Raw genomic sequence first — 25,301 nt, forward strand, 5'->3', positions numbered from 1 at the left:
TGTGATGATAATTCCAGCTGTGGTTGTAAGAGCCGTCTCTCACACACTCACATACACACACACTTTTTTTCACCAGTCCCTGTGAAGCCGTACAAAACATTCCCCGGTACGCTTAGACTAATGACATGGTTAGTATAGTTCATGGCTCAGCCTCTGTCTGATGACATTCTTCTATCCGCACAAATCCTGCCTGTAGTGTCATTTTGTCTGGCAGGCAGGTATTCTATAAGAACTAAGAAAATCGAATCAGTTCTGGAGCAATTAATAGCTGCTAAGTTGAATAGGAATGAACAGCTCTCACACAAACATCTAGGCTTTTTAACAGTAATTAGCAGTCCTTATAAATCAACATCTTCAATAAATAAATAAATAAACAAACAAAGTATCCCAACCCTGCAGTACCTGATGCTGCTGCCAGGGGGCAGTGCTGCTCTTCAGTTTCTTTTAAACTCAATTTCATTTCTTTTGGTTCTTTTAGTTGTGGTTTTTTTCCCCCTGCATCATTTGCAAGGGTTTGTTGATCATCCTGCGCTGTCTGACCCAGTTACCGATACTATATATACTTCAGTGTGAAGTTTTTCTAAACAGTTAACAAGCAATTGTCATAGAAATGAGCATGCACTGCGATCCAGTTCATACCGACAGCGTTGTATGAGTTCTCACAATTATTTGATCTGTAGAGCGTGTAGGTTGGATTTCTTCATGAATTTCTGAGAGGTTCTAAATATTTCCTGTAGGGGGCGGCAGACTCACAGTTCATCAGAGATTCGCTGAATTCCTCACATCTGGACTTTATTCTTTCCTGTTTATCATTCATTCACACTCTTTATAGCAGGGTTCCCCAGTAACAACGAAAGCACCATGGCCAACTGCTGTGCTCCTGCTCCGTGGAACACAGCAGTGTGAAATTCATGCTTTCAAGTTGATAATGAAAATGGATGAATTCTGTCCCGTCTGGCAATTTTTGTTTTATTTCCCCAGACCGTATAAGTGCTGATATAAATATAAAGCACAGCACAGCATAGCTATATCCGTGGCAGTTTCCCTAGAAAACAACCAGCCGCATTTGCACAAGAGAACACAATGGCAGCATCTCTGTGTGTTTTGTGGAATTTAGCAAACTCTAAAAATATATAAGAAGAAGAAGAATGTTGTGCTCGATTAATACGGTGGAAGATATTTTAAATCACATAAGAATAAGTAAACATTCCGAGACTTGTCCTGGCAAGAACCACAGTGAGAAGAGTAGGAGTTTTGGTGTCCTGTGATGGCACAGACATTGGAATAACCGAACATTCAGACAGTAAATGCTTCCTAAGAAATTCAATAGAAGAGTGACAAACTGGCCAGGAAGCCAAGAAACAGAGCTTGGGTAGTTTTAACAGACTTGAAGGTCATCTACTCACTCTGCTTCCACGTGAGGCTCTAAAAGGCAGCATTCCTGATGCTCAAATGGTAGAGCGCCCATTTAGCATGTGAGAGGTAGCGGGATCGATGCTGGACAGTTGAAGACTGATGATTTTATACATTTTTTCCCCCTAATAGTCAACTGTCCAGTTTGGGTGAGTCTGTGCCCATGATGGCTTCAGATTCATGTTCTTGGCTGATTGAAGAGGAACCTGATGTGGTCTTCTGCTGTTGTAGCTCATCCACCTCAAGGTTTGATGTGTCGTGCGTTCTGAGATGCTTTTCTGCTCATCACGGTTGTAAAGAGTAATTATTTGAGTTACTGTATCCTTCCTGTCAGCTCGAACCAATCTGACCGTTTTCATCTGAATGTTTTTTCGTTTTTCGCACCATTCTGTGAAAACTGTGGGGTCTGTTGGGTGTGAAAATCCCTGGAGATCAGGCACCAACAACCAAGCCACGGTTCAAGTCACAGAGATCCCACTTTTTCTCCATTCTGATGTTTGATTTGATCATTAACTGAAGCTCTTTCGTGTATCTGTTCCTGAAGCTCTTGATCAGGAGTTGTTTGAAATAAAGTGGATAATAATAAAGTAACAAAGTGTACAGATACGGTCAGAAGTTTACATACGCCTTTCAGAATCTGATAAATATTAATACTTTTAACACAAATAAGATTGATCATAAAAATCCCATGTTGTTGTTTATTTAATCCTGCCCTGAATAATCCATTTCACATAACAGATGTTTACATATAGTCCACTAGACAAGATAATAACTGAATTTACACAAATGAACCAGTTCAGAAGTTTACACACGCTCGATTCTTAACACTGTGTGTTGTTACCTGGATGATCGAGGACATGATGTGTTTATGTTTTGTGAGAGTTGTTCATGAGTCCCTTGTTTGTCCTGAGCAGTTAAACTGCCCACTGTTCTTCAGAAAAATCCTCCAGGTCCTGCACATTCTCTGCTTTTCCAGCATCTTCTGCATATTTGAGCCCTTTCCAGCAGTGTCTATATGATGCTGAGATCCATCTCTTCACTCTGAGGACGACTGAGGGACTCGTACACGACTATTACAAAAGGTGCAAACATTCAAACATGCTCAAGAAGGCCACACGATACATTAAGAGCCAGGGGGTGTAAACTTTTTAACAGGATGATCGGTGTAAATTGTTGTTATTTTGTCTTCTGGGAAATTTTAAGCAAAATAATAACCATTTACATATATATCGATATTATATCATATTACCCAGCTCCTATCAGCATAATTATTGCAGTATTAATCAATAATTCATGGGTAGTTTTTTATTATTATTTTATTTTTTATAAAGAATGTGCATATTTGGGTGGATATGAAAGAGTGCATGCCCACAAGGATAGGAATATCCAACAATTTGGGCTTTGGCTGTTCCTCATGAAGAAAACATATTAAACAAATTAAATTTGTTAGCTGCATTAATAATGAATAATGATGTTGGTGGAAGGTTGTGTGTGAAATCTGCGTTGTTGCTTGCGTCATATTCACATTGTCGGCGTTACTCCTGGATTCATGGAAAGGTCTCGTGACTTGCAGGAGCGTTTACAGATTAGTGGCACTGTGTGCTTCTCTGTTTGTGAAGATCACTGAGGCTCCGTTAGATGTTATTTACAATCCCCTCTAAAAGCACACACACACACACGCACACGCACATACACACACGGGTTGAATTAGTTGTGGTTTTTTGCGTGTAGGCATGTCTAAACATTTCTGCTGTACTTGGAAACATCAGCTAACACAGAGTAGTAAAATGAAGGATAAAGGCTTGGGGCAGATGTATGTACGTGAGGAGGGACGGCACAAAACTCAAACTTACACGGCAACTCCTAAATGAGTCAGGAATTGCGGTCACTGCTATAAAATGGTGGAAAGAGTCAGCCATGATGCCATCAAAAAGCTCGAGACTAAAGAAGAAATGCACATTCAGTAATGAAAAGATAAATGTGTTCTAATGAAGCCTCGCTGATATGGCGTCAGTTCCCCATTTTGGTTTCACGCTGATGAATTGAAAATGCTTTCGTGTAAGGAATTAAATAAATAAAACATCTGTATTTTTGTTTTTAACTCCTGATTAATCATGCGTAACTCAATTCTGGGGTGAGATTTTTATGTTTACCAAATTTCCTAGTTAGGTAATGAAATGTTAGCGAGCTAACTTGTTTATATGTCTGTTTGGCTGAGTGAAGGATTTATTGTAACACTAGCTAAGACTTGCGTGTTTCACGTATCAATAATCGGGGAATTTATTATCTGTTTTCAAATATAAATGCCGGCTTCTGCGGCGCGTCCTTAAATCCATAGCGTAGACCTACGTGTATGCTAAACCACACGGACAGTGTCGTATCAAGAAGACACACTAGATTGAGTCGTATTACGATCTGTTATATCTCCCCCTTGTGGTCACGCAAAGCTGTTACACCAGGGAATATCAACAGTCTAACAGATTACAATGTGAAACAGCTAGCAAACGCATTTACCCATTTAAATCTACTTTTAACCCAACGATGTCTCAAAGACAGATTGAGAAAATAATGTTCTGATCAGTAATCAATATATCAGTGGTTTATGACGTCCCTAGTGGCAAGTCAATAGGACAACAGACAGTGTAGTTAATGTGAACAGTTGGATAGAAGAAGAAACTGTATTACTATGTAATAAAGTGGTGCCTGGAAGGGGGGCAAGGTGGTTTAGGCCCTGTTTACACCAGCGCGTTTTGTTTTAAAATGAAAACGATCCTCGTCCACACTGGCGTTTCCGCCGTGTTTCAGAAACGATCTTCGTCCACACTACACGACCGAAAACGCGTCACATGACCATTCATGCACACTGGGCATGCGCATACAAGTGTAAACAGGAGGTTGCTTGCTAGCCTCAACCGGTGGTCCATGTAGGGTTTACGCCGCTTGAAATGAGATTTGTTGGCGATTTCTCTAATCATAGCTCGCCTCTTGCGCATGTAGCAGCTGCAAGGTTATAAAATACAGAACTGCGCAGTGGCTGCTAAGAATGACAACAAAGCCAGCAAACCTTGTGGTTCAGTCTCTGTGTTGTTGTGTATACGATCAAGGTAGCGTAACGGTCATATGGTAGGGGCTTGATGAATCAGGGAAGGATACGCAATGATCCAGAAGAGCCAATCAGGGAGCGAATGTGGATGAAGCCACGCCTTCGTTTTGGTCTGTTCACACTGAAACGCGAGCCCAGAGTTTTCAAACTAAAACGGGGGCTTTGGCGTTTCCAAAAGTCTCTGTTTTCGAGGGTTGAAACCGCCGGAGTAGTGTAGACAACAGGCGTAACCGTAGCAACAGTTACGCGTTTTAAAACGAAAAACAAACTGGTGTAAACAGGGCCTTAGTGGTTTGTACGTTTGCCTTTCTCACCTCCAGGCTTGGGGGTTCGATTCCCACCTCCGCCCTGTATGCGTGGAGTTTGCATGTTCTCCCCGTGCTTCAGGGGTTTCCTCTGGGTACTCTGGGTTCCTCCCCCAGTCATTGTAGGCTGCGTTGTAGGCTGACTGGCATTTCCAAATTATGTGTGTGTGTGTGAGTGTGTCTGTGTGTGTGCGCAACTGCCCTACGATGGATTGCCTTTAACCCGAATTACATGGGCTAGGCTCCAGGCTCTCACCGACCCTGTGTAGGACAAGCAGTATGGAAAATAAATGAATGCAGAAATGCTTCTTTTTCTTCTTTCTTTCTGAAAATGTTCTTCCTTAAATACCGTATGGTGGACACTCACCGTGATGTGTCCCTAGAGAAACATGGACACTTGTCCCGCTGTACTGAAAACCACACCGCCAGAAACACGAGAGCCGCACTATGTCAAAAGGGAAACGCGTAATAGGACTGAATGCAAGCAGCCTGTTAAGTAACTGGAGACAGCAGTCAATACCAGCAGAAGAAAAGGAAAACTCATCAAGTCTCAAATACGTGAAAACTCCTCGAGTCTATAAAAATAAATGCGCTTGTGATCTTCAGGTGAGTCCGTATGGGTGAGGGCTTGTAGGTATTCACAGCACAACTAACTCTGCACAGTGACACATCTTTACCACTGAGCTCTCCAAATCCTTAAATTCCTAAAAGTTGCATGCTGCAGATCGGAGTAAAGCCTGGAAGACATTACGACGGTGCACGCAAGCAGTTGGCTAGCGTGAGTCGCAGCAATCAAGCATCAAGGCTGTTTGATTAGCTCGGATTAAAATCACTGCTGTTCTCTCCAGTCTGCACTTCCCCAGTGCTCTCGCTAGCCTCCACGCCACCGCGCAGTGAGCGCACGCTTCTACACTCAAACGCAGTTTATAAAAATGAGCCTCAGCTGTTTGACTAGAACAGACTAAGAAGTGCGAAAGAAATGGGACAGCATCTCGAACTGAGAAAGACAAGTAAAGAATATGGTCAGGAAAATGCATTCAGAGATGTGATTCAGTTTCCGTCCCAGGTTCGATCCTGAGCTCGGGTTATTGTACTTAGATAGCGCTTTTACAACTCTGACCAGGGTAAAGCGGTTACGGAAAGTGTGTGACTAGGGGTCGCGATTCCGTGTAGGGTCGCTTGATTTACAAACAGTGTCGCAAGAGAAAATCCCTTAGAGAGTCAGGACCTCGGTTTTACGTCTCATCTGAAAGACGGGGCTGGTTTACAGTATAGTGTCCCCGTCACTATACTGGGGCATTAGGACCCACACAGACCACAGGGTGAGCGCCCCCTGCTGGCCTCACTAATACCACTTCCAGCAGCAACCTAAATTTTCACCAGGAGTTCTCCCATGCAGGTGCTGTCCAGGCTCAACGCTGCTTAGCATCAGTGGGAAACCAGGCGAGAGCTGCAGGGTGGTATGGCTTTTGCAGTTAATGTTTGAATTTTAATAACCTCTTTTGTAGCTTCAAACCTACTGATAGGTCTGTTTTGTGTACCAGTCTTCTGGATTTGTTTTATTTATTTGAGTTACAGCTCATGACAACAATCATGACGTTGGTGGAAAGTTTTAAAGAGAGACAGAGATCGTCGGTTTGTTTAACATCACGCATGAAATCGTGAAACATTTTACAGTTTGACACGGACCCCAGATGGAAAGGGATGGTGCGGCCCTGACACGCCATCTAGTGAATGTCGCTTTTAAATCGTCCAGGTGTACATAATATACGCACATGCGAGCGTGAGTATAACGGCACTAGTTGTATTGGTTTGTACTGGCTGTGATTGAGTTGATCACCTTCTGATTCAATTCTCTCTCTCTGTCTCTCCCTCTCTCTCTCTATCTCTATCACAGGCCTGTCAAACTCTCTTTCTCCCCCTCTCTCTCCCTCTCTTTCTCTCTCTCTCTCTCTCCCTCTCTTTCTCCCTCTCTCTCGTGCTCTCTCTCTCTCTCTCTCTTTCTTTCTTTCTTTGCTCCACATCCTTTTATTTATGCTGAATTAAGTACATTCTTTTCTTTTAAGTCTGTTCAACTGTTCAAACTCCAAGGCTCATTTCATTTTATGCTTTACAATCTGATTAGGTCCTTAGATGTCGGATTTGTGGGGAGAAAAAAAAAAGAATCACACTCTTGCTTCCGATTACGTTCACATGATCCTGAGTCTTTTGATCTCCATTTGCCAAGCCATTTCTTCCTGTTAATTCTTGATTACTTCCTGTCCTTCCTATCCTTGTGGGGACTTTTGGTCTCCACCAAGGTATACAAAAAATAATAATATTAATCGCACACAGACACACATTTTTACTCATTCAGATGCCCTCATCAAGGCAACATTAACAATGTAGTGCATACAAATGCACAAAAAAAGAGAGGGAATCCAATCGCTATCCATCCATTTCAAGCAAATAATTTATCGCATAATTCATACATAGTTTGGATTTAGTCCACAATATATTTCCAGGCAGGCTGAATGGGGGTTGGGGTTATGAGACCGTCTCTATCGTTTTGATATTGTGCTCGTTTACTCATACTCGTAATCATGAAAAATGCTCCAACACCAATACCAGTGATGATCACTAGCTGCACAGCATGAAATGATGGCAATCTGGACGTACGTCCTGATTAATGATGCAAGTCAAATCAAAGCAGGTTGCTTTATTGCTGTGTATTGCAAAAACGTCACAAGGGGGAACTCCAGTAACGTCCTACAATACAAGGTACCCGATTAAACATCTTCATGACCTTCAATAAAGAGCGGGACGGCTGCCGACGTGAGCATGCAGAGCAGTGACGGCGAGAGTGGCCGTCAAGGACTAGTGCGAGGTGCCGTGTAATGTTTATAGTGTCCGGAGCATGCAGAGAAACCATCACACACGAGCACTTCAGTGGAGTGACTTCCAGGGTCTTACACATTGCTCAGGAGTTGAGGTGAAATTCACGCCAGGTGAAAATACTGTAACAGCTCTTGACAATAACAGTATTTATACTAATAAAATAGTATAATATACTAATAGCGTAATAGTATTTATGCTAATAACAATCGGCCTCTATCGGTTATTGACCATAAGGGCTTCTGACACGACGAAAACTTCAACGCTACTCGTTCCAGAATAGCGAATCTAGCTAGCTAATGCGCTTCATTTCAAATCAACTAGCTAGCAATTTAAAGAACGAGCTTCGTATCCTGAATGCACGAGTGTGCATTTCATAGCCACCATATAAACCGGGAAACATAAACCTTTACATTTTTAGCATTTGGCAGACACCCTCATCCAGAGAGACTTACATTGATTTCATTTATACAATTGAGGGTTAACAGCCTTGCCCAAGGGCCCAACAGTGGTAGCTTGGCAGTGCTGGGGCTTGAACTCCTGACCTTCTGATCAGTAACCCACAGACTTTAACCACTGAGCCACCACTGCACTAAGCTAAATAAACAGAGATAAATAAACAGAGCTAAATATCATGTTCCATGATGTCACTGATTGATTAATACCAAGTTGGTTACACATTTTGGTATCAGTATTAACAAATACCAAAATTCCCGGGCTTCGTCTGAGACACGTGAAGCCAGCCAGCCGCATCTTTCCGAACCGCTGCTCGTGCTGCAACACAAGGCGGCGTAACACACTAGGAGGGAAAGCGCTCTCCGCCCTCTTCCGCACACATGAGCTCATAGACGCCCAAGATTGGCTAGTATTGCTGTGATTGACAAAAGAGAGAGAATACCATCCCTCTCACCCAGAGAGCATTGCTGATGTTTGTTTTCTGTCTTGGATCCCCCCGACCACAGGTGGGTGTGACATCATCAGGATTCGAACTTGCGAACTCCGAGCGATAGGGCGAAGTCCCGTAGGTTTGATTTCTACAGTGTCCAGGTCTGGACCTAGCACTTTACTGGTCCTGTCACTAAGAGTCTGTCACCGTGAAGTGATTAAACATGGTAAAATGGTGCATGGATGTAATCGAGGACAGGGCACGGTGGTGGCGTGTGAAGGTTGGAATATTGTTTGCAACTCCAGGAATGCAGCGTGTGCGCCAGCAGGTCGGGGAAATATTTGCAGGTGTTGAAGACTGCTCTGTGTTTTGACAGACCGGGCTGAATAATGTCAGAATGTTTCCAGGACCGTGGAATGTCCCTGGCAGTTGGGCAGGTATTTTTGGGAATGTTATGGGAATTGGTAGTTTTTATATAGTGTTGAGGATTACCACAGAATGAAATCGCTGGCTGGGAATCAGCTTGCTGAGGTTGTACTGAACTTGGGCGATTCTGCTTATTAGTAAAAAGATGAGCCAGTTGGTTAATATGCTTCAACCTGCATGGAGTTTACCATCCATAAAGGTGAGGGTGACGGACAGGAACACCAGTCCTACTGTAGTTTTTCCTCATGCCTGAAAGCCTTGTAGAAATCCTGAATTTGGGCTGTGTGGTCAGTTCGATATTCCAGGATTGTTGAGGAGGCAACAAAATAAGGAAATGGGAAGGACTGGGTTTGGTATTGGTTGCCTTTAAGCCTCAGACAATATTTGCAAATTAGTCTTGTTTTACTTATGTCACTGCAATACTGGGTACATATCTTCAACACACACACACACTCTCTCTCTCTCTCTCTCTCTCTCTCTCTCTCTCTCCTACCGTAAGCCAGAATGTCTGAGAATTTGCTGGGTGTAATTAGGTATGTTAAGGAATATTTCTGCCTTTTAGATGAAAGCCTGAGCTGCGATCAGACATTCTTGCTTTTGGTCATATGTTGTTGTTTTTTTCCGTCCCGGTGATTAGATTTCCGGAGCTCAAACTGGAATCTTGCCACGTTGCCAAACTTGACCGTTTCTGTTAACCTAGCATTCACTCAAAACACAGGATTCTGGGGATCAAGTGATCTTTGTTTCAGAATTCATACGGATAAAGTTTATAAAGAAACCCAGACTTACTAACTCATAACCCTAACACAGGGGTTCACGACCCCACGTGGGGTCATTTGATGTACGAATGGGGTCACGAGAGAAATTCACAAATATATCTGAAATATCAAAGACGTGCAGAATAGTGTACGTGCCGTTTGAGTCTTTTTCACTATCCTGACACAGTGCACTGGTGTAGTTCATCCATAATAACGTCCGTCTCCTTCCTCTAAACAGACTCGCCTTGCGTCTCAAATCACGCACTCCACTTACGTGCTAGTCTGGGTCAGTTTTGAGTGCTAAAACGGACCGGTTGTCCTATCATGGTTAGTGTTTGCATTTTCGAAACCGCTCATGTAGCCTTGAAAGTTACTGAAAGCTCTGTTTTGCGCACCAGTCTTTTGAGTTCGAGACACAGCTCATGAGAGAAATCACGACGGCTGTGAAAAGTTTTAAAATCAGTGTTTTTGATCAATTCTGTGTGTAAAATCACAAACTGTGTGTTTTCCAGTTTGACTCAGAAACCTGACGGACAGGGATATTTCGGCTCTGACCTGCCATCTAGTCTACACCGCTTTTACGATTATTCAGAGCGATATCGGCCGACACAGATAACCGATACCGATAGTTCTGCCTTTTATACCTTCTTATAAATGAATAATAATTAATTTCATAATTCTGAAAGAAATGCAAATAAAAACTTTACTCTCTCCATTTGAACAAGTTGTTTCACAGTAACTGGTCTCATAAACACAAAACACATTACTCACGTTAACATTAACACATGAACTCAATTCTGAAGATTAAAGTAAGATTATGAACTTATTGAATGTTATTAATTCATATTAACATTGACTGAATTGTAAAAATCCTCCTGTCAGTCTCACATTCACTCACCACAAACAAAAGCATTTCTACTTCATCACTGAACATCAAACTGGTGATATATAATATCCACTTTATATATTAACATTAACTGGATATGAAATACACTACTCTACAAATATATTTTTCTGTGCAGTATATACTTTTTGTCAACTCATCTTCATTTAAATCTTTCAGTGGTGTACTGGCCCTTTAATTCAGCGCGAGCAGCTCGGCAAAAAATAAAATAAGACTCGACGCTGAAACTCCCGCTTCACTGCTGCAGCGTCCGGTGTCAGATTTGATCAGTGCAGGGATTACAGAGATTACACACTGCAGTTTTGTCGTCATTCCACACAAGAGACATCATCTTTACACACAGCACGGATTCCATGTGTTTTCCCGCCCTCTTTTGATTGACAGGATATCATCGGCCATGATCATCAGATGTTTCTAAACTATCTCCCGATAGCCCATAGCGGGGAAAAATGGCCTTTACATCGGTGCATCTCTAATATATATATATATATATATATATATATATATATATATATATATATATATATATATATATATATATATATATATATACACGTGTATATATTTATTTATTTGTTTGTTTGTTTTTATTTATTTTTTTATAATGTACGGTGGTCAAGGCTTGGAATCACGGAAAAATTCATAATGTGCGTTTAGGGTGATTTTCCTAAAAAGTTTTGGTGCCCCTTACATAATCATAGCTTTTCATTTCTTAAGTTCTTAAGTTTGTTGTTGGTCTTTCTTTTTCCTTTTTTTTTTGGCACATGTACACTTTTTTAAAGAATATTTCTATTTTTATTTTATGACTGATAAATGTTTCTGTGTCCATTTTACCGTTGTTTTCGTGTGGTCTTGAGGAAGCCAGCGCAAGAATTTCCTTCAGGTTCAGTAATGTTCTGTCTTATCTTCTGTTACAAAATTCGTATATCTTCGCAGTCCAGAGATTCTGTAGAATTATTATATTTATTTATTTTTTACCTTGGACTGGGTTTTTTTTTCTGCTTTTTTTAATTTATTTTAAACAACATAAAACGGAACGTTTTGTTATTGCAAGAAATACTACACAATTGAATTATTTGATTGAAATCATAATGGAACGTTTCATGGACTGCTACACCCCCAACCACCTGCGTGCACACACACACACACACACACACACACACACGTCACGGCTTACGCAAGCCCGTAATGCAAGTCTTAGCACTCACCTCTCCTTTGCTCATCAACTCTCATTAGGAATGTGTTAGTACTTCCTGCTACACCTCATCCACCCTTATCCACTAATGGCGCAATGTTCATTTCCCTCACACACACACACATGCACATGCACTCATCCTTTGATTGCTCTTACAGACCGACTGTGTCTACGCTTTGTTACCATGAAATGTCTTTGGCCCATTTGTACTTTTGTATACACAAACACACACACACACAAACACACACACACATACACACAGAGTTTCACTTTCCCCGCTTTCTTTCTTTCCTTCTCTCTCTCGCTCTCTTTTTCTCTCGTGTGTTTATTGTTGATGTTTGATGACAGGAGTGGCTCAGCTGAGCATAAGAGCATTTACACACGCACACACACACACACACACACACACACACACACACACACACACACACACACACACACACACACAGTGGTACCTAGGAGTCAGCTCCATTTTATGCTTATGCATATGACTCTCAAAACAAAAGGGTTGCGTGAGAGGAGAAGCTGGTAGTTTTGTGGTTGTGTGTGTGTGTGTGTGTGTGTGTGTGTGTGTGTGTGTGTGTGTGGGGCATACCATGCAAACATCTTGTCAGTCTCAGACAGCAACTTGGCTCCGACTCCAGATTTGGTGCTGTGATCATCGTTTCAGTCTATACCGCAACTTATAACTCACGCATATGCATACCACATTGCTAATGTGAGTTTTGGCAGCCAGTCAAATGGCAGTCTCACGCCACACACACACACACACACACACACACACACACACACACACACACACACTAACTACTCCTTTAGATGCTTGGCAAACCTCTTTTTCTATAAATAGTCTAGCCATGTTTCTCTCACATGGCCAGAGATGGTAAAGTGTCAGTGGTATTTAAGTTTGAATCAAGCACACTTCCTGAATTTTTATGTGTATGTAATTCTATTAGCATTATGGGATGTTACTTGTCCTTGCACTCGTGCTTGCAGAAGGTGACTGGTGTCTGTTTTATTTGGAAACAACGTGAACCAACCGTCTAACACTGCTGCCTGTGATTTAGAGTCATGTAACATCAGTGTGACGCGACATACGGCACGACATTATATGGCCAAAAGTATGTGGACACCTGACCATCACACCCGTATGTGGTTCTTCCCCAACCTGTTGCCACAAAGTTGGAAGCACACAACTATATAGAATGTCTTCGTATACTGTAGCTTTACAATTTCCCTTCACTGGAACAAAGCCAGCTCCATGAAGACATGTTGTGTTAAGATTAGTGTAGAAGAACTCGAGTGTACTGCACAGAGTCCTGACCTCAACCCCACTGAACACCTTTAGGATAAACTGGAACACCGACTACACCCGAGACCCCCTCACACATCACTATATGATCTCATTAATGCTCTTGTATCTGAATGAACACAAATCCCCACAGCCACGCTCCAAAATCTAGTGGAAAGCCTTCCCAGAAGAGTGGAGGTTATTGTAACAGTAAAGAGGGACTACATCTGGAATTTGATGTTCAACAAGCACATACGAGTGTGATGTTTAGCTGTCCACAAACTTTTGGTCATATACTGTACGACATAGCATTGTCTTGTGTAACTGTGCATAAGTTTGAAACAATGATGCATCGATGCTATATAGGGATATTGGAATACAACCATGATGACAAGATTTATATATAATAATGAGAAACATATTTCTAGGTAACCGTGCTTAGAGATGCTTTATTAACGATGGCCGCAACTGAGCAACTTAACACCCTCAGAGACGTAACTATTTCAAAGAGTAACAGAAATCTACTGACCAGGAATGAAACGACAGGGATGCTGTGCATCGTCATGTCCTTAGCTCTACTATCCAGCCCTTTACACCCCTATTTTTGGCTAAAGTGTGACGGAGCGAGAGAAAGGAAGAGACAAAGCAGGGGAGAGCATTCCACCGCAGATCAAAACAGACATCCAGAAGCTAAATCTGAAGTTGGCTATATTTGGACTAACAAATAGCAGATAATCCCTTTCTCTCATTCCTTGACCCCACCCCCCTCCCCACCCCATCTCTTTCTGTCATTCCTTCTCTGTCTTTCATCACTCTCTCTCTCTCTCTCTCTCTCTCTCTCTCCTGATCTGTTGTAGTAATTGCAGGGGTGTGAGGATTTAAGTAGCAGTAAATAGCGGGCTTCCCGAAACATCGCGATCATCCTGCTCTTCCTACGCGCATAACCTTTTTTTACACGGAAGATCTTCTGAATTAACCAAAGGTCTGGCACCTGCAGATATTTCTCACAAATATTTACGCCGAATGAAGATCAGAGCTTTTCCCACTCATGAACGCATGAACTCACTCATACACATGTAGCAGTTTCCCCAAATGGGGGAGATGTGGAGTTGTTTATATAACTGCAAAGAGAAGCACATGGACACACACACATACACACACGAGAGCACAGTAGGGGGTGAAACGGTCAACCTGCAGGGGAAAAGGTGTAGAGAGATGTCCTGTTTTCGTTCATCAGTAAGAGGAGCTGCACAAAGCAGTGCAAATGCACTGCAGCTGTGAGGCACACAGACAAAAACATGAACTGGAGGGGTTTGGGAATGCCACTCCTCACTCCTCTGCTGTCATGACAAGCAAGGGGTGTTAAGCAACCTCTGTTAAAATGCAGGTGTGTACCATTAACATAGTGTTGACCTGTGATGGAGTTGGTTAATTTAAGCTCAACTTAACCTCTAAAACCCCGTATGCATGAATACGTATGCATCAGATTTAACATTCATTTTAATTAATTTTATTTTATTTATACTGTATAGCGCTTTTAACAATGGACATTGTCCCAAAGCACTACAAAGTCTGACTGATATCATAATAGAGCAGTTATTATGTAATATGTCAGCGAGTGTGTGGTTAGTGTTCTGTTGCCTCAGTTTTTAAACATTTTAAAGTACATTTATAATACAAAATAAAATCCTGTATTGATGTGTAATTCTGTCATGAGTAAAGGAAAAAAATTTGATTAGTACAGACGGCCTGGCTTCAACTACAATCCCAATTCCAAAATAAGTTGTAGACTTTGAAAAACTCTGCCTCTATAAAATACTCTTTTTATCCCCAGTCATGTTACTGACCTGTTGCCAGTTAACCTCCATCTGTTTCTTTTTACTAACACTTACTTTTCCAGCCTTTTGTTGCCCCGTCCCAACTCTTTTGAGACGTGTTGCGGCCATCAAATTCAAAATTGCCTTATTTTTTCCTTAAAATGGTACATTTCGTCAGTTTAAACATTTGATATGTTTTCTATGTTCTGTTGGGAATAACATATGCGTTTATGAGATTTGCAAATCGTTGCATTCTGTTTTTATTTACACAGCGTCCCAACTTTTTTTGGAATTGGGGTTGTACTTAAGGGGTCATCGCTTATGGTAAAAGTGAAGTAAGAAGTCTTAGATTGTAGCACATGTCCACTAAATTTGACTTATTACTGGAATGTCATTTTTGGCATTAATTTAGCTTGTAATCAATTTAAAAAATCCATTCCATCAACTTATGAAACTGGTCTTAGGATCAAAATTTCATGCTGTAAGGAGCATAGGTGATAACATCTGGGTTTCACGCGCTGTAATGTTTTTGTATTGTTTTGACACGGAAAATGTAGCTTGGAACTGAGACAGATATTAAAATTAAAACACCTAGCCACCTCATAAAACATCGGGAACGACATAACAGTATTTTTTCATTTACCACACCTTCTACAAGCACATACCAAAAGCTTTCATTAAGTCAGCGAAGTTTTCTCATTTTTAGCATCTTTTGTTATTTAGTATTTAAGATTATGGTATTAAGGTGTATTCCCTGCAAGCCTGCTGGTTGGTATCCTGTTACACTAGGGCCCAATATCAAGGACACCAAGATCTGTTTTTATTATGATTATATTTCATAAACAAGATTACATCATTCTTCAGTAATATTAATCAGACAAGACTAGGCAAGACGAGTTTTCCTAGACCGCTATCAACTGCACAGCTTTTTTCCACGGAGATATACATGGTACAGGATCTCTGATCCAATGCTAGGATTCGTTTGATCTTCCAGGAAAAATGCCTCATTGCCATGATTCATGCTAATTACAAGGTATTTTGTGTTCGGTGCCGAATCCAATTTATAAAAGGTGCTATCAGTCTCATGTTCATTACGTCATTTCACTCGGGGGGGAAAACAATGCTTTGTCTCAGAGCTGAGGAATGGAATTTACTTGGGCAGTACCAGGCGAATATTCTGGAACTTAAATGATTATCCCAATATTATAGAGATATCCCATCGTCTATCGCAAGTTTGTAGACATCTGACCATTGCAGCCATGTGTGAGCCTTTCCCAAACAAGGATGTAAGCACACAATTGTATAGAATGTCTTTGTGTGCTGTCGTATTAAGATTTCCCTTGAGTCCTGACCTCAACCCCACTGAACACCTTTACAGCATTTGGCAGACACCATTATCCAGAGCAACTTACAATTATCTCATTTATACAACTGAGCTGTTGAGGGTTAAGGGCCTTGCTCAAGGGCCCAACAGTGGTAGGCCCACTCAAGAGCAGTGCTGGGATGTGAACTCACAACCTTCCGATCAGAAGTCCAACGTCTTGAGCGCTGAGCTACCACTTCCTGATCTCGCTAATGTAATCTTGTATCTGAACACAAATCCCCACAGCCACGCTCCAAAATCTAGAACAAAACCACAGGATTGTCGTCTGAACAAGTTCTTCAGTATAAGGGATAAATCTCAAGCAATATCTGACTTTTTTACAAAGGAGTTACAAATGTCACAAATTTGCTTCAATTTAAACAGCGAGCAACAAACCATGCAGAATTAAATCTGTAAGATTGAACATTTTTAACATTTCCTTTTCTTTGTTTTAATTATTTGTTTTAAACATTCTCTTTTATTTCCAGTTATATATTTTTTAAGAATTTCAGAGTGGTCTCAGACTTTTGGACCCCACTGTAGAGATCCTAATTTCATGATCATCTATAAATAACATTTCACCATACGCTGGAAAATACTTAAGGAGCGGGTGCTTTAGTTTGGGAAAAACTTGAGAAGCCCTGGTCTAGAGGAAAGTCAGTTTCAGTTCATGCACCTTTGCTCCATGGTCATGTGGTGGTTGTGTAAGAGTTTCACATGGCTCGGTCTCATGCTGATGGAGATTACAGCCAGTAAACAGGTGTGCACCTATTCAAATCACAGCACCGTGTCCTGCTTCTCAGGTGCCTCTGTTTGTTTGGATCCGTCTCCAACATGACCGGTTACCTGGTTACCCTCCAGGCCCTGCGTTCCACAGTGGCGGCTCTGAACCCGGTGCCAACCTCATGACCAAAGACCAGACATGCTGGAGTTTCTGCCTTTCTTTGCCACTATAGCCAAAGTCTGTGTGCCTGTTCCTCAACTTGGTTCAGCTCTCTTTTTCTCTTCTTGTCTATCTTTCTATCTTTTTCCTCACTTTCTCTCTCAGCTCTTGTTTCCTGAGGCTGTGAGTTTAGTAGGAGCACATTAGAGAGCACATTAGATTTTGATTAAACCAGGAGACATTCCCTTTTTCTTCTTCTCAAAAGAGGTTGTGTGCTTTTTCCCCTGTCTCTGGTGAACATTCAGTCTAATGTACCGTTCACAGGCAATTGCCTGATGTCACACAACCGGACTTCCTTCCCACCTTACTCCTAGTGTGTGTCTCACAGGGTCTGTGTATAAATGCGACAAAAAATAAAGCAATTTGACCAAAGCAGCTATTTAGAGATGTCTTGCTTTCCATGTGCTGCATTTAAATAACTAAAGAAAGAAAAGAGAATTGCAGGAAAACTGTCGAGCTCGCTGTGTAAGGGTGCGTACGAAGACTCGGGAGGCAGGCGGAAATTCAGCAGAGCTCCGGGCTCACTTTTATTTTCAGCAGCACTTTTCAGTGCATTTTTTAAAACGTAACAAAAAACCCAAATGAATGGAAATGCAATCCAAAAGGGGCTTTCACTAGCGCGCAGCCTTCGTCTCATTCAAGGTCAGGAATACACTGCATGCGTGGGAGAGTCTGTGTGTGTGTGTGTGTGTGTGTATGCCTCTCTCTTGCTCTCTCTCTTGCTCTCTCTCTCTCTCTCTCTCTCTCTCTCTTTCTCTCTCTCTCTCTCTCTCTCTCTCTCTCTCTCTCTCTCTCTCGCAGCAGTCAGTGAAAGCACAAACACACAAATAATCTGACGGTAATAACACACAGGTGAGAATCATCACGCGTTACCTGCCGTCCACAGCTGATGCTCGACCCCACCGCCACAGCCACAAACATTTTAAAAGCCTAAATGTTTTCTTTTGATTACTTGGCTTAACGTTTAGTTTAGGTATAGACATAGCATTAATTAGCAGCATTAATTATTATGTCAACGGAAGGTCCTCATAATAGTACAACTAACCTCTCTCTCTCTCTCTCTGTCTCTGTGTGTGTGTGTGTGTGTGTGTGTGTGTGTGTGTGTGTGTATAGGAGTTCCTAGCCCTGAGGAACTGACGACAGAGCATGCACACACAGCAGTGGAACGTGTGTTCGAGACATTGAGCAGCCTGGGCCGAGCCCGAGAGCACCTGAAGCAGCTGCGCTCGGTATACAGCGCCGGTGATGGTGCGCACCAGGTCAGTACTTCTGCAGTGTTCAGAAAATGCCTCTACAACAACAAGCTTCTGAGATGAGTGACCTGGACCTATATACACTGATCAGCCATAACATTAAAACCACTGACAGGTGAAGTGAATAACATCGATTATCTTGTTACAATGGCACCTGTAAAGGGGTGGGATATATTAGGCAGGAAGTGAACAGTCAGTTCTCAAAGTTGATGAGTTGGAAGCAGGAAAAATGGGCAAGAGTAAGGATCTGAGTGACTTTGACAAGGGACAAATTGTGATGGCTAGACGACCGGGTCAGAACATATCCAAACAGCAGGTCTTGTGGGATGTTCCCAGTATGCAGTGGTTAGTACCTACCAAAAGTGGTCAAAGGAAGGAAACCAGTGACAGGGTCATGGGTGCCCAAGGCTCATTGATTGTTGTGGGGAGTGAAGGCTAATTCGTCTTGTCCAATCCCACAGAAGAGATATTGTGGCACAAATTAATAACAAGTTAATGCTCACTCTGATAGAAAGGGTCACCTACCTAAACATTATTGCAGACCGAGTACACCCCTTCATGGCAACGGTATTCCCTAATATCAGTGTCCTCTTTCAGCAGAATAATTTGAGGAATATGACAAAGAGTTCAAGGTGTTGACTCGGCCTCCAAATTCCCCAGATCTCAATCTGATCGAGCGTCTGTGGGATGTGCTGGACAACCAAGTCCGATCCATTGAGGCCCCACCTTGCAAATTACAGGACTTAAAGGATCTGCTGCTAATGTCTTGGTGCCAGATACCACAGCACACCTTCAGAGGTCTTGTGGAGTCCTTGCCTCGACGGGTCAGAGCTGTTTTGGCAGCACAAGGGAGAGCACAATATTAGGCAGGCGGTTTTAATGTTATGGCTGATCGGTGTAAGTCAGATGTTAATAAAAGAAACTCCATCGGTTTTCAACCTACTACCAGCCCCAAAGTGAATATTTCACAATAATAGCATGTCCCAAAGTGTTTTATTCCTCTTATACACAGCAGTTTGCCTACAATTGCAAGCTGTCGTTTACATTATTGCAGCTACAAACCTCTAGCTTTGCCTCGCTCCTCCGGTTTCCTCCCCCAGTCCAAAGACGTGTATTGTAGGTTGATTGGCATTCCCAGATTGTCCGTAGTGTGTGAACATGTGTGTGATTGTGCCCTGCGATGGGTTGGCATCCTGTCCACGGTGTCCCCCGCCTTGTGCCCCGAGTTCCCTGGGATAAACTCCAGGCTCCCCCTCCAGAAAATGGATGGCTGGATGTAAAATGACACCTTATCATGTGAAAATATCTTTCATATAGTCACATGTATCTAATGTATCTACTGTAATATAATTGCGTTTTCATAATAATAATAATGTATGATTATATTAATAATCGTGTTTATAGTAATGATTTTTATGTGGTGTACGACACAGCCTTTCAAATCATACTGCAAGCTTCAACAAACATCTCTGTCACATTCATTGTTCTTGGCTCACTCTGGAGTCACTTTCTAGCTCTCTCTCTCTCTCTCTCTCTCTCTCTCTCTCTCTCTCTCTCTCTCTCTCTCACACAAACACACACACACATTTAAACAGATTCACAGTTACTCAGAGACATATTGGACCTTGGCAGCCTCTGTGTCTGTGTGCGTCACTGAGAGCTGATAAGTGTATTGTGTGTTTGAGGAACTGTGCCTACCTAGCTTCTTGTTCCTGTGTGAGTGAGAGATCGATGGGTGAGTATGAGCGGGAGGGAAGAACCAGAAATCAAGAGAGTGAGAAAAGTGGCGGTTATATAAACTAATCTCTCGTTCTGTACCTGTGAAATGAGTTACAGGGAATATAGAACACATGGAGAGAGAGAGAGAGACAGTGACAGTGAGGACACGTTGTGTCTCTTATTCAGAAGACAGCAGGAAGAACACGTTCTCATTTCATTTGGAGAACAGTTTAGCCAGTGTGATTTTTACAGGAAGCTCTCTTAATCTGTTTATCTAACCGAGCAAGAAAATGTCAAATTGGCAGCAGGAAAAAAAAGACCAACAACAACAAATGTTATGTTGACATTGGAAAAACATTTGCGGGTTTTGGAAAAAATGAAAGTGCTGTCAAGGAATGCGAGTGCTATTAGTGGCCTTGCTTTGTTCTTGCTGTGTATGTGTGTGTTTGCGTGAGAGGGAAAGGGTCTGGCCTGCTTGATGACATCACCGTCTGCTCGAGTGTTTTTCTTCTCCTTTTCAATATCCAGAGGTCACAGGCCACGGTGCGCTGAGGAAATCAACACTGCATGGATTTTAAAGATCTGGCTTCACTCATGCCAAAGTTTACAGTGTTGGCACTGTTTTATTTATATATATATATATATATATATATATATATATATATATATATATATATATATAATTTTATTACATAGGCACGTCTGTACACTCAATAGATCGACTCACTTTCATTTTTTTCATAGACTGAAAGTCTCGATATGGACGTTTTTTTTTTATTCTTCAACTAGTTTTAAATAAAACTTTCAGTGTTGCTTAAAGAAAGCCGTGCTTGAAAATAATCTCAGCATTTGAGAGAAAGTGTTTACTGCTTATGTACACACATAACTGCACTCATATACACTCACTGAACACTTTATTAGGAACCCTATAGTAATACTGTAATAGAGCCTCCCTTTGCTCTCAAAACAGCCCCAGTTCTTCATGGTATGGATTCCAGAAGATGTTGGAAAAATTCCTGAGAGATTCTGGTCATGTTGAAATGTTTACCTCACGCAGTTCCTGCAGATTTTTCAGCTGCACTTTCATGCTGCGAATCTCCCGTTCTTCCACATCCCAAAGCTGTTCTACTGGATTCAGATCCGGTGACTGGGAAGGCCACTGAAGAACACTGAACTCGTTGTCATGTTGATGAAACCAGTTTGAGACGACTTTTGCTTTGTGACACGGTGCATTATCATGCTGGAAGTAGCCGTTAGAAGAAGGTAAACTGTGGCCATGAAGGGATGTACATGGTCAGCAACAATACTCAAATAGTCTGTGGCATTCAAGCAATGATTGATTGGTATTAATGGGCCCAAAGTGTGCCAAGAAAACATTCCTCACCCCATTACACCACATCTACGAGCCTGGACTGCTAATACAAGGCAGGTTGGGTTCATGGATTCATGCTGTTGGTGCCAAATTGTGACTCTACCATCTGTGTGTCTCAGCAGAAATCGAGATTCATCAGATCAGGCTACATTTTCCCAGCATTCAACTGTCCAGATTGGGTGCGTCTCTGCCCACTGCAGCCTCAGCTTTCTGTTATTGACTGACAGAATTGAAACCTGACGTGGTCTTCTGCCTCAAGGTTCGACGTGTTGTGCATTCTGAGATGCTTTTCTGCTCACCACAACTGTACAGAGTGGTTATCTGAGTTACTGTAGCCCCCCCCCCCCCCCCATTCTGGTGGTTGATGTAAATATTACCCAAACCTGTTGGCCCATATCTTCGGGTTTTTGTGCATTGCACTGCTGCCACACAATTGGCTGATTAGATAATTGTATAAATGAGTAGTTCCTAATAAAGTGCTTATCGAGTATATGACCTTGTTCGTTACTTTTGAGGCCATGATCATACACTATGTTGCTTGGTTATTAGGGGCAAGTTATATTATCTACATGTTTATCAGAGGAGAATCGGAAGTGACGTGGTAGTCACAAGGTCATGTTGGTGATGCTGGAATGAGTGTATCAGAGACAGTGGCACTGCTGTGAACACTTACTGGCCACTTTGTTAAACACACTTACACCCTGTTAGTCCACACTGTAGTTGTACAGTACAGTTACACACCTTTCAAAAACATACGTTTCGTTACATACGTGTGTGTGATCGTTTTCAATCCCTTCATCGAAGTCTCTGAACACAGAACCTCTTTTGGCTGGATACATTTGATTGGTGGATTATTTTCTTTCCCAGAGAGGAGCAAACTAAAGAATGGTCCCATGGTGGTCCATTTTCATCAATTTTCCATCGATCAAGAGCATATCAGAAGTAATGTGATCAACACATTGGGTACAAGCTGACCTTTTCAATAGCTATATCTAATAAAATGGTCAAATGAGTTCATATCAGACACAATATTTTATGCTTCTTTTATGTAATGGGGGTGTATTGTATTAGCTGGCACAGTACCTCTATGCACGGCGGGGCAAATTAGAAGAAGCCTTTATTGGTCACATATACATTACAGCACAGTGAAATTCTTTTCTTCGGCATGTCAGGAAGTTGGGGTCAGAGCGCAGGGTCAGCCATGATACGGTGCCTCTGGAGCAGGGAGGGTTAAGGGCCTTGCTCAAGGGTCCAACAGTGGCAGCTTGGAGGTGCTGGGGCTTGAACCCCTGACCTTCTTGAGCCACCACTGCCCAAAAAATGCTGTTGTATTGTTTCAGAATAGATTTTACCCTACTTGGAAAAGTCAGGTTTTCTTTTGCATATTGAAAATAGAGAAGCCTGGCTACTGATGCAGGTGTATTGAGTTTGAGAGGTTGGAAACATCGCATGATTTGGCTTAACACACAGAAAAACAAGATTGTACTTTATAAAAAGACTACTGTCCCTTACAAACACACACACACACACACACACACACACACACACACACACACACACACTTACATTCAGGAACCATTTTCCCCCAAACCACTGTAGCATAATGATTTCCACAGGCAAATTTCTTGGCATCCTGATTACTGGAAAAATCAAATAAAATAGGTTTTCAATAAAGTTACATTATAACTTGGCATCATTAAGAAAACCTCTGGTCTAGTTAATCTGAAATGATTTCTAATGTTTATAATGTTTATAGTTTAGTGCAGTTTATTATGATTTTTCCATATGGAATTTAATTTAACGTAAGAGTGCTTGCAGAAAAATGCCTGTCCCTTTGTGGGAATAATCCATTGTTATAGCCGCTTAACCTCTTTGTGCTATGACATTATGTAGGTACAGAATATTATCCATTTATGTATTCAGTTCGGACACAATATTAACTTTGAAAATCTTACCTTTTTAGATAGCAGGTAGTTTTCCCTTAAAGGGTAGCTAGATGGGTTTTAGAAATATAGATGGATTCTCTTAGATATCGTTATTGCCATAGAACATAAGGGTTTGACCAGATATTTGCAGCAATTGTGTATAACTAACTGTGCAATTGTTGTCTCTGTATTTTCATTTTTATGACCAGAGTTTTGTTGTAGCATTAATACCTTACAGTTGATTCTAGTGTCTACAGTCTCCTGATTGCTTAATTTACTGAATAAGTTAAATTAGAGCAAAAGTTCTCAAAAAATGTTTTGCCCAGTGACCTCATTTTACTTTAGTCGCTCCGACATATGCACCCTGCGTGGTGTCAGAATCGGAAAAGTGTTCATAAACACATTCGTTTTTATGGCATAATATCAAATCAGACACCTTTTCAAGCCAATAGAAGATGGTTGTTATTACAAGGTAATTAGGAGGCATTGTTGCTCTTAGGAGCTTGACCACATGCTAGACCAGCGACCACCTGCAGACCCCATGCTAGACCACCGACCACCTACAGACCTCATGCTAGACCACCGACTCACTACAGACCCCATGCTAGACCACCGACCACCTACAGACCCCATGCTAGACCACCGACCACCTACAGACCCCATGCTAGACCACCGACCACCTACAGACCTCATGCTAGACTAGCAACCACCTACAGACCCCATGCTAGACTAGCAACCACCTACAGACCCCATGCTAGACTAGCAACCACCTACAGACCCCATGCTAGACTAGCGACCACCTACAGACCTCATGCTAGACCACCGACCACCTACAGACCCCATGCTAGACCACCGACCACCTACAGACCCCATGCTAGACCAGCGACCACCTACAGACCCCATGCTAGACCACCAACTCCCTATAGACCCCATGCTAGACCACCAACTCCCTATAGACCCCAAGCTAGACCACCTACTCCCTATAGACCCCATGCTAGACCACCAAGTCACTATAGACCCCATGCTAGACCACCAACTCCCTATAGACCCCAAGCTAGACCACCTACTCCCTATAGACCCCATGCTAGACCACCAAGTCACTATAGACCCCATGCTAGACCAACAACTCACTATAGACCCCATGCTAGACCAACAACTCACTATAGACCCCATGTATATCTTCAGTATATCTGAGAGACTTGACTCTTTATACCAGTATTTAATATACCTATACTATATTATATAGCAAGTGCCAAATGTGTCCAGTGCAAGATAGCAGTAGGGATGTAACAAATAATAGTTACAAACATAATCGCAACACAAATAGACTATAATAACATTAGTGCATGTGGATGTTCAATACCCAGGTATCCATATAGTATTGGCTATAGTGTATATGTGTGAAAATACTGACACCCCTCATTTCCTGTGTGTTTCAGCTCAAGATATCTGCATCTGTTATTCTTTTTACATATATGTGATATTTGTAAATGTGATATTTGTGAAAGGTTTCTCTGGATTTTACTGTATGCAATGTGCTGTTTATATAAGAACACTCACTGAGGAAAAGGCTGGGTATGTTTTGTTTTGTTTTTCATTATTTTTATGAAATGTAGAGTAGGAGTGCCACATTGACCTGGAAGGGCATGTTGTTATGATTTCATTCTTGATTTGTACTGCACTGATATTAATAGAGATTGTAGGCGCTTGTGTAATGCTTCATTACATGACTAAGGGATGACCCACTGCAATAT

General features: G+C 41.8%; 1 protein-coding gene across 1 annotated transcript in view; it reads left to right on the forward strand.

Annotated features, from left to right (window-relative positions):
- scfd2 (sec1 family domain containing 2) overlaps nt 1–25,301 on the forward strand; it is a 149,103-nt gene that overhangs the window by 112,704 nt on the left and 11,098 nt on the right. The window contains exon 6 of the mRNA XM_053614690.1: nt 18,392–18,537. Within this exon, the coding sequence (XP_053470665.1) occupies nt 18,392–18,537 (146 nt within the window). The remainder of the gene's footprint in view (nt 1–18,391; nt 18,538–25,301) is intronic.

The sequence above is a fragment of the Ictalurus furcatus genome, chromosome 25 (genome assembly GCF_023375685.1).
Source record: "Ictalurus furcatus strain D&B chromosome 25, Billie_1.0, whole genome shotgun sequence".
In the NCBI taxonomy this organism is placed as follows: Eukaryota; Metazoa; Chordata; class Actinopteri; order Siluriformes; family Ictaluridae; genus Ictalurus; species Ictalurus furcatus.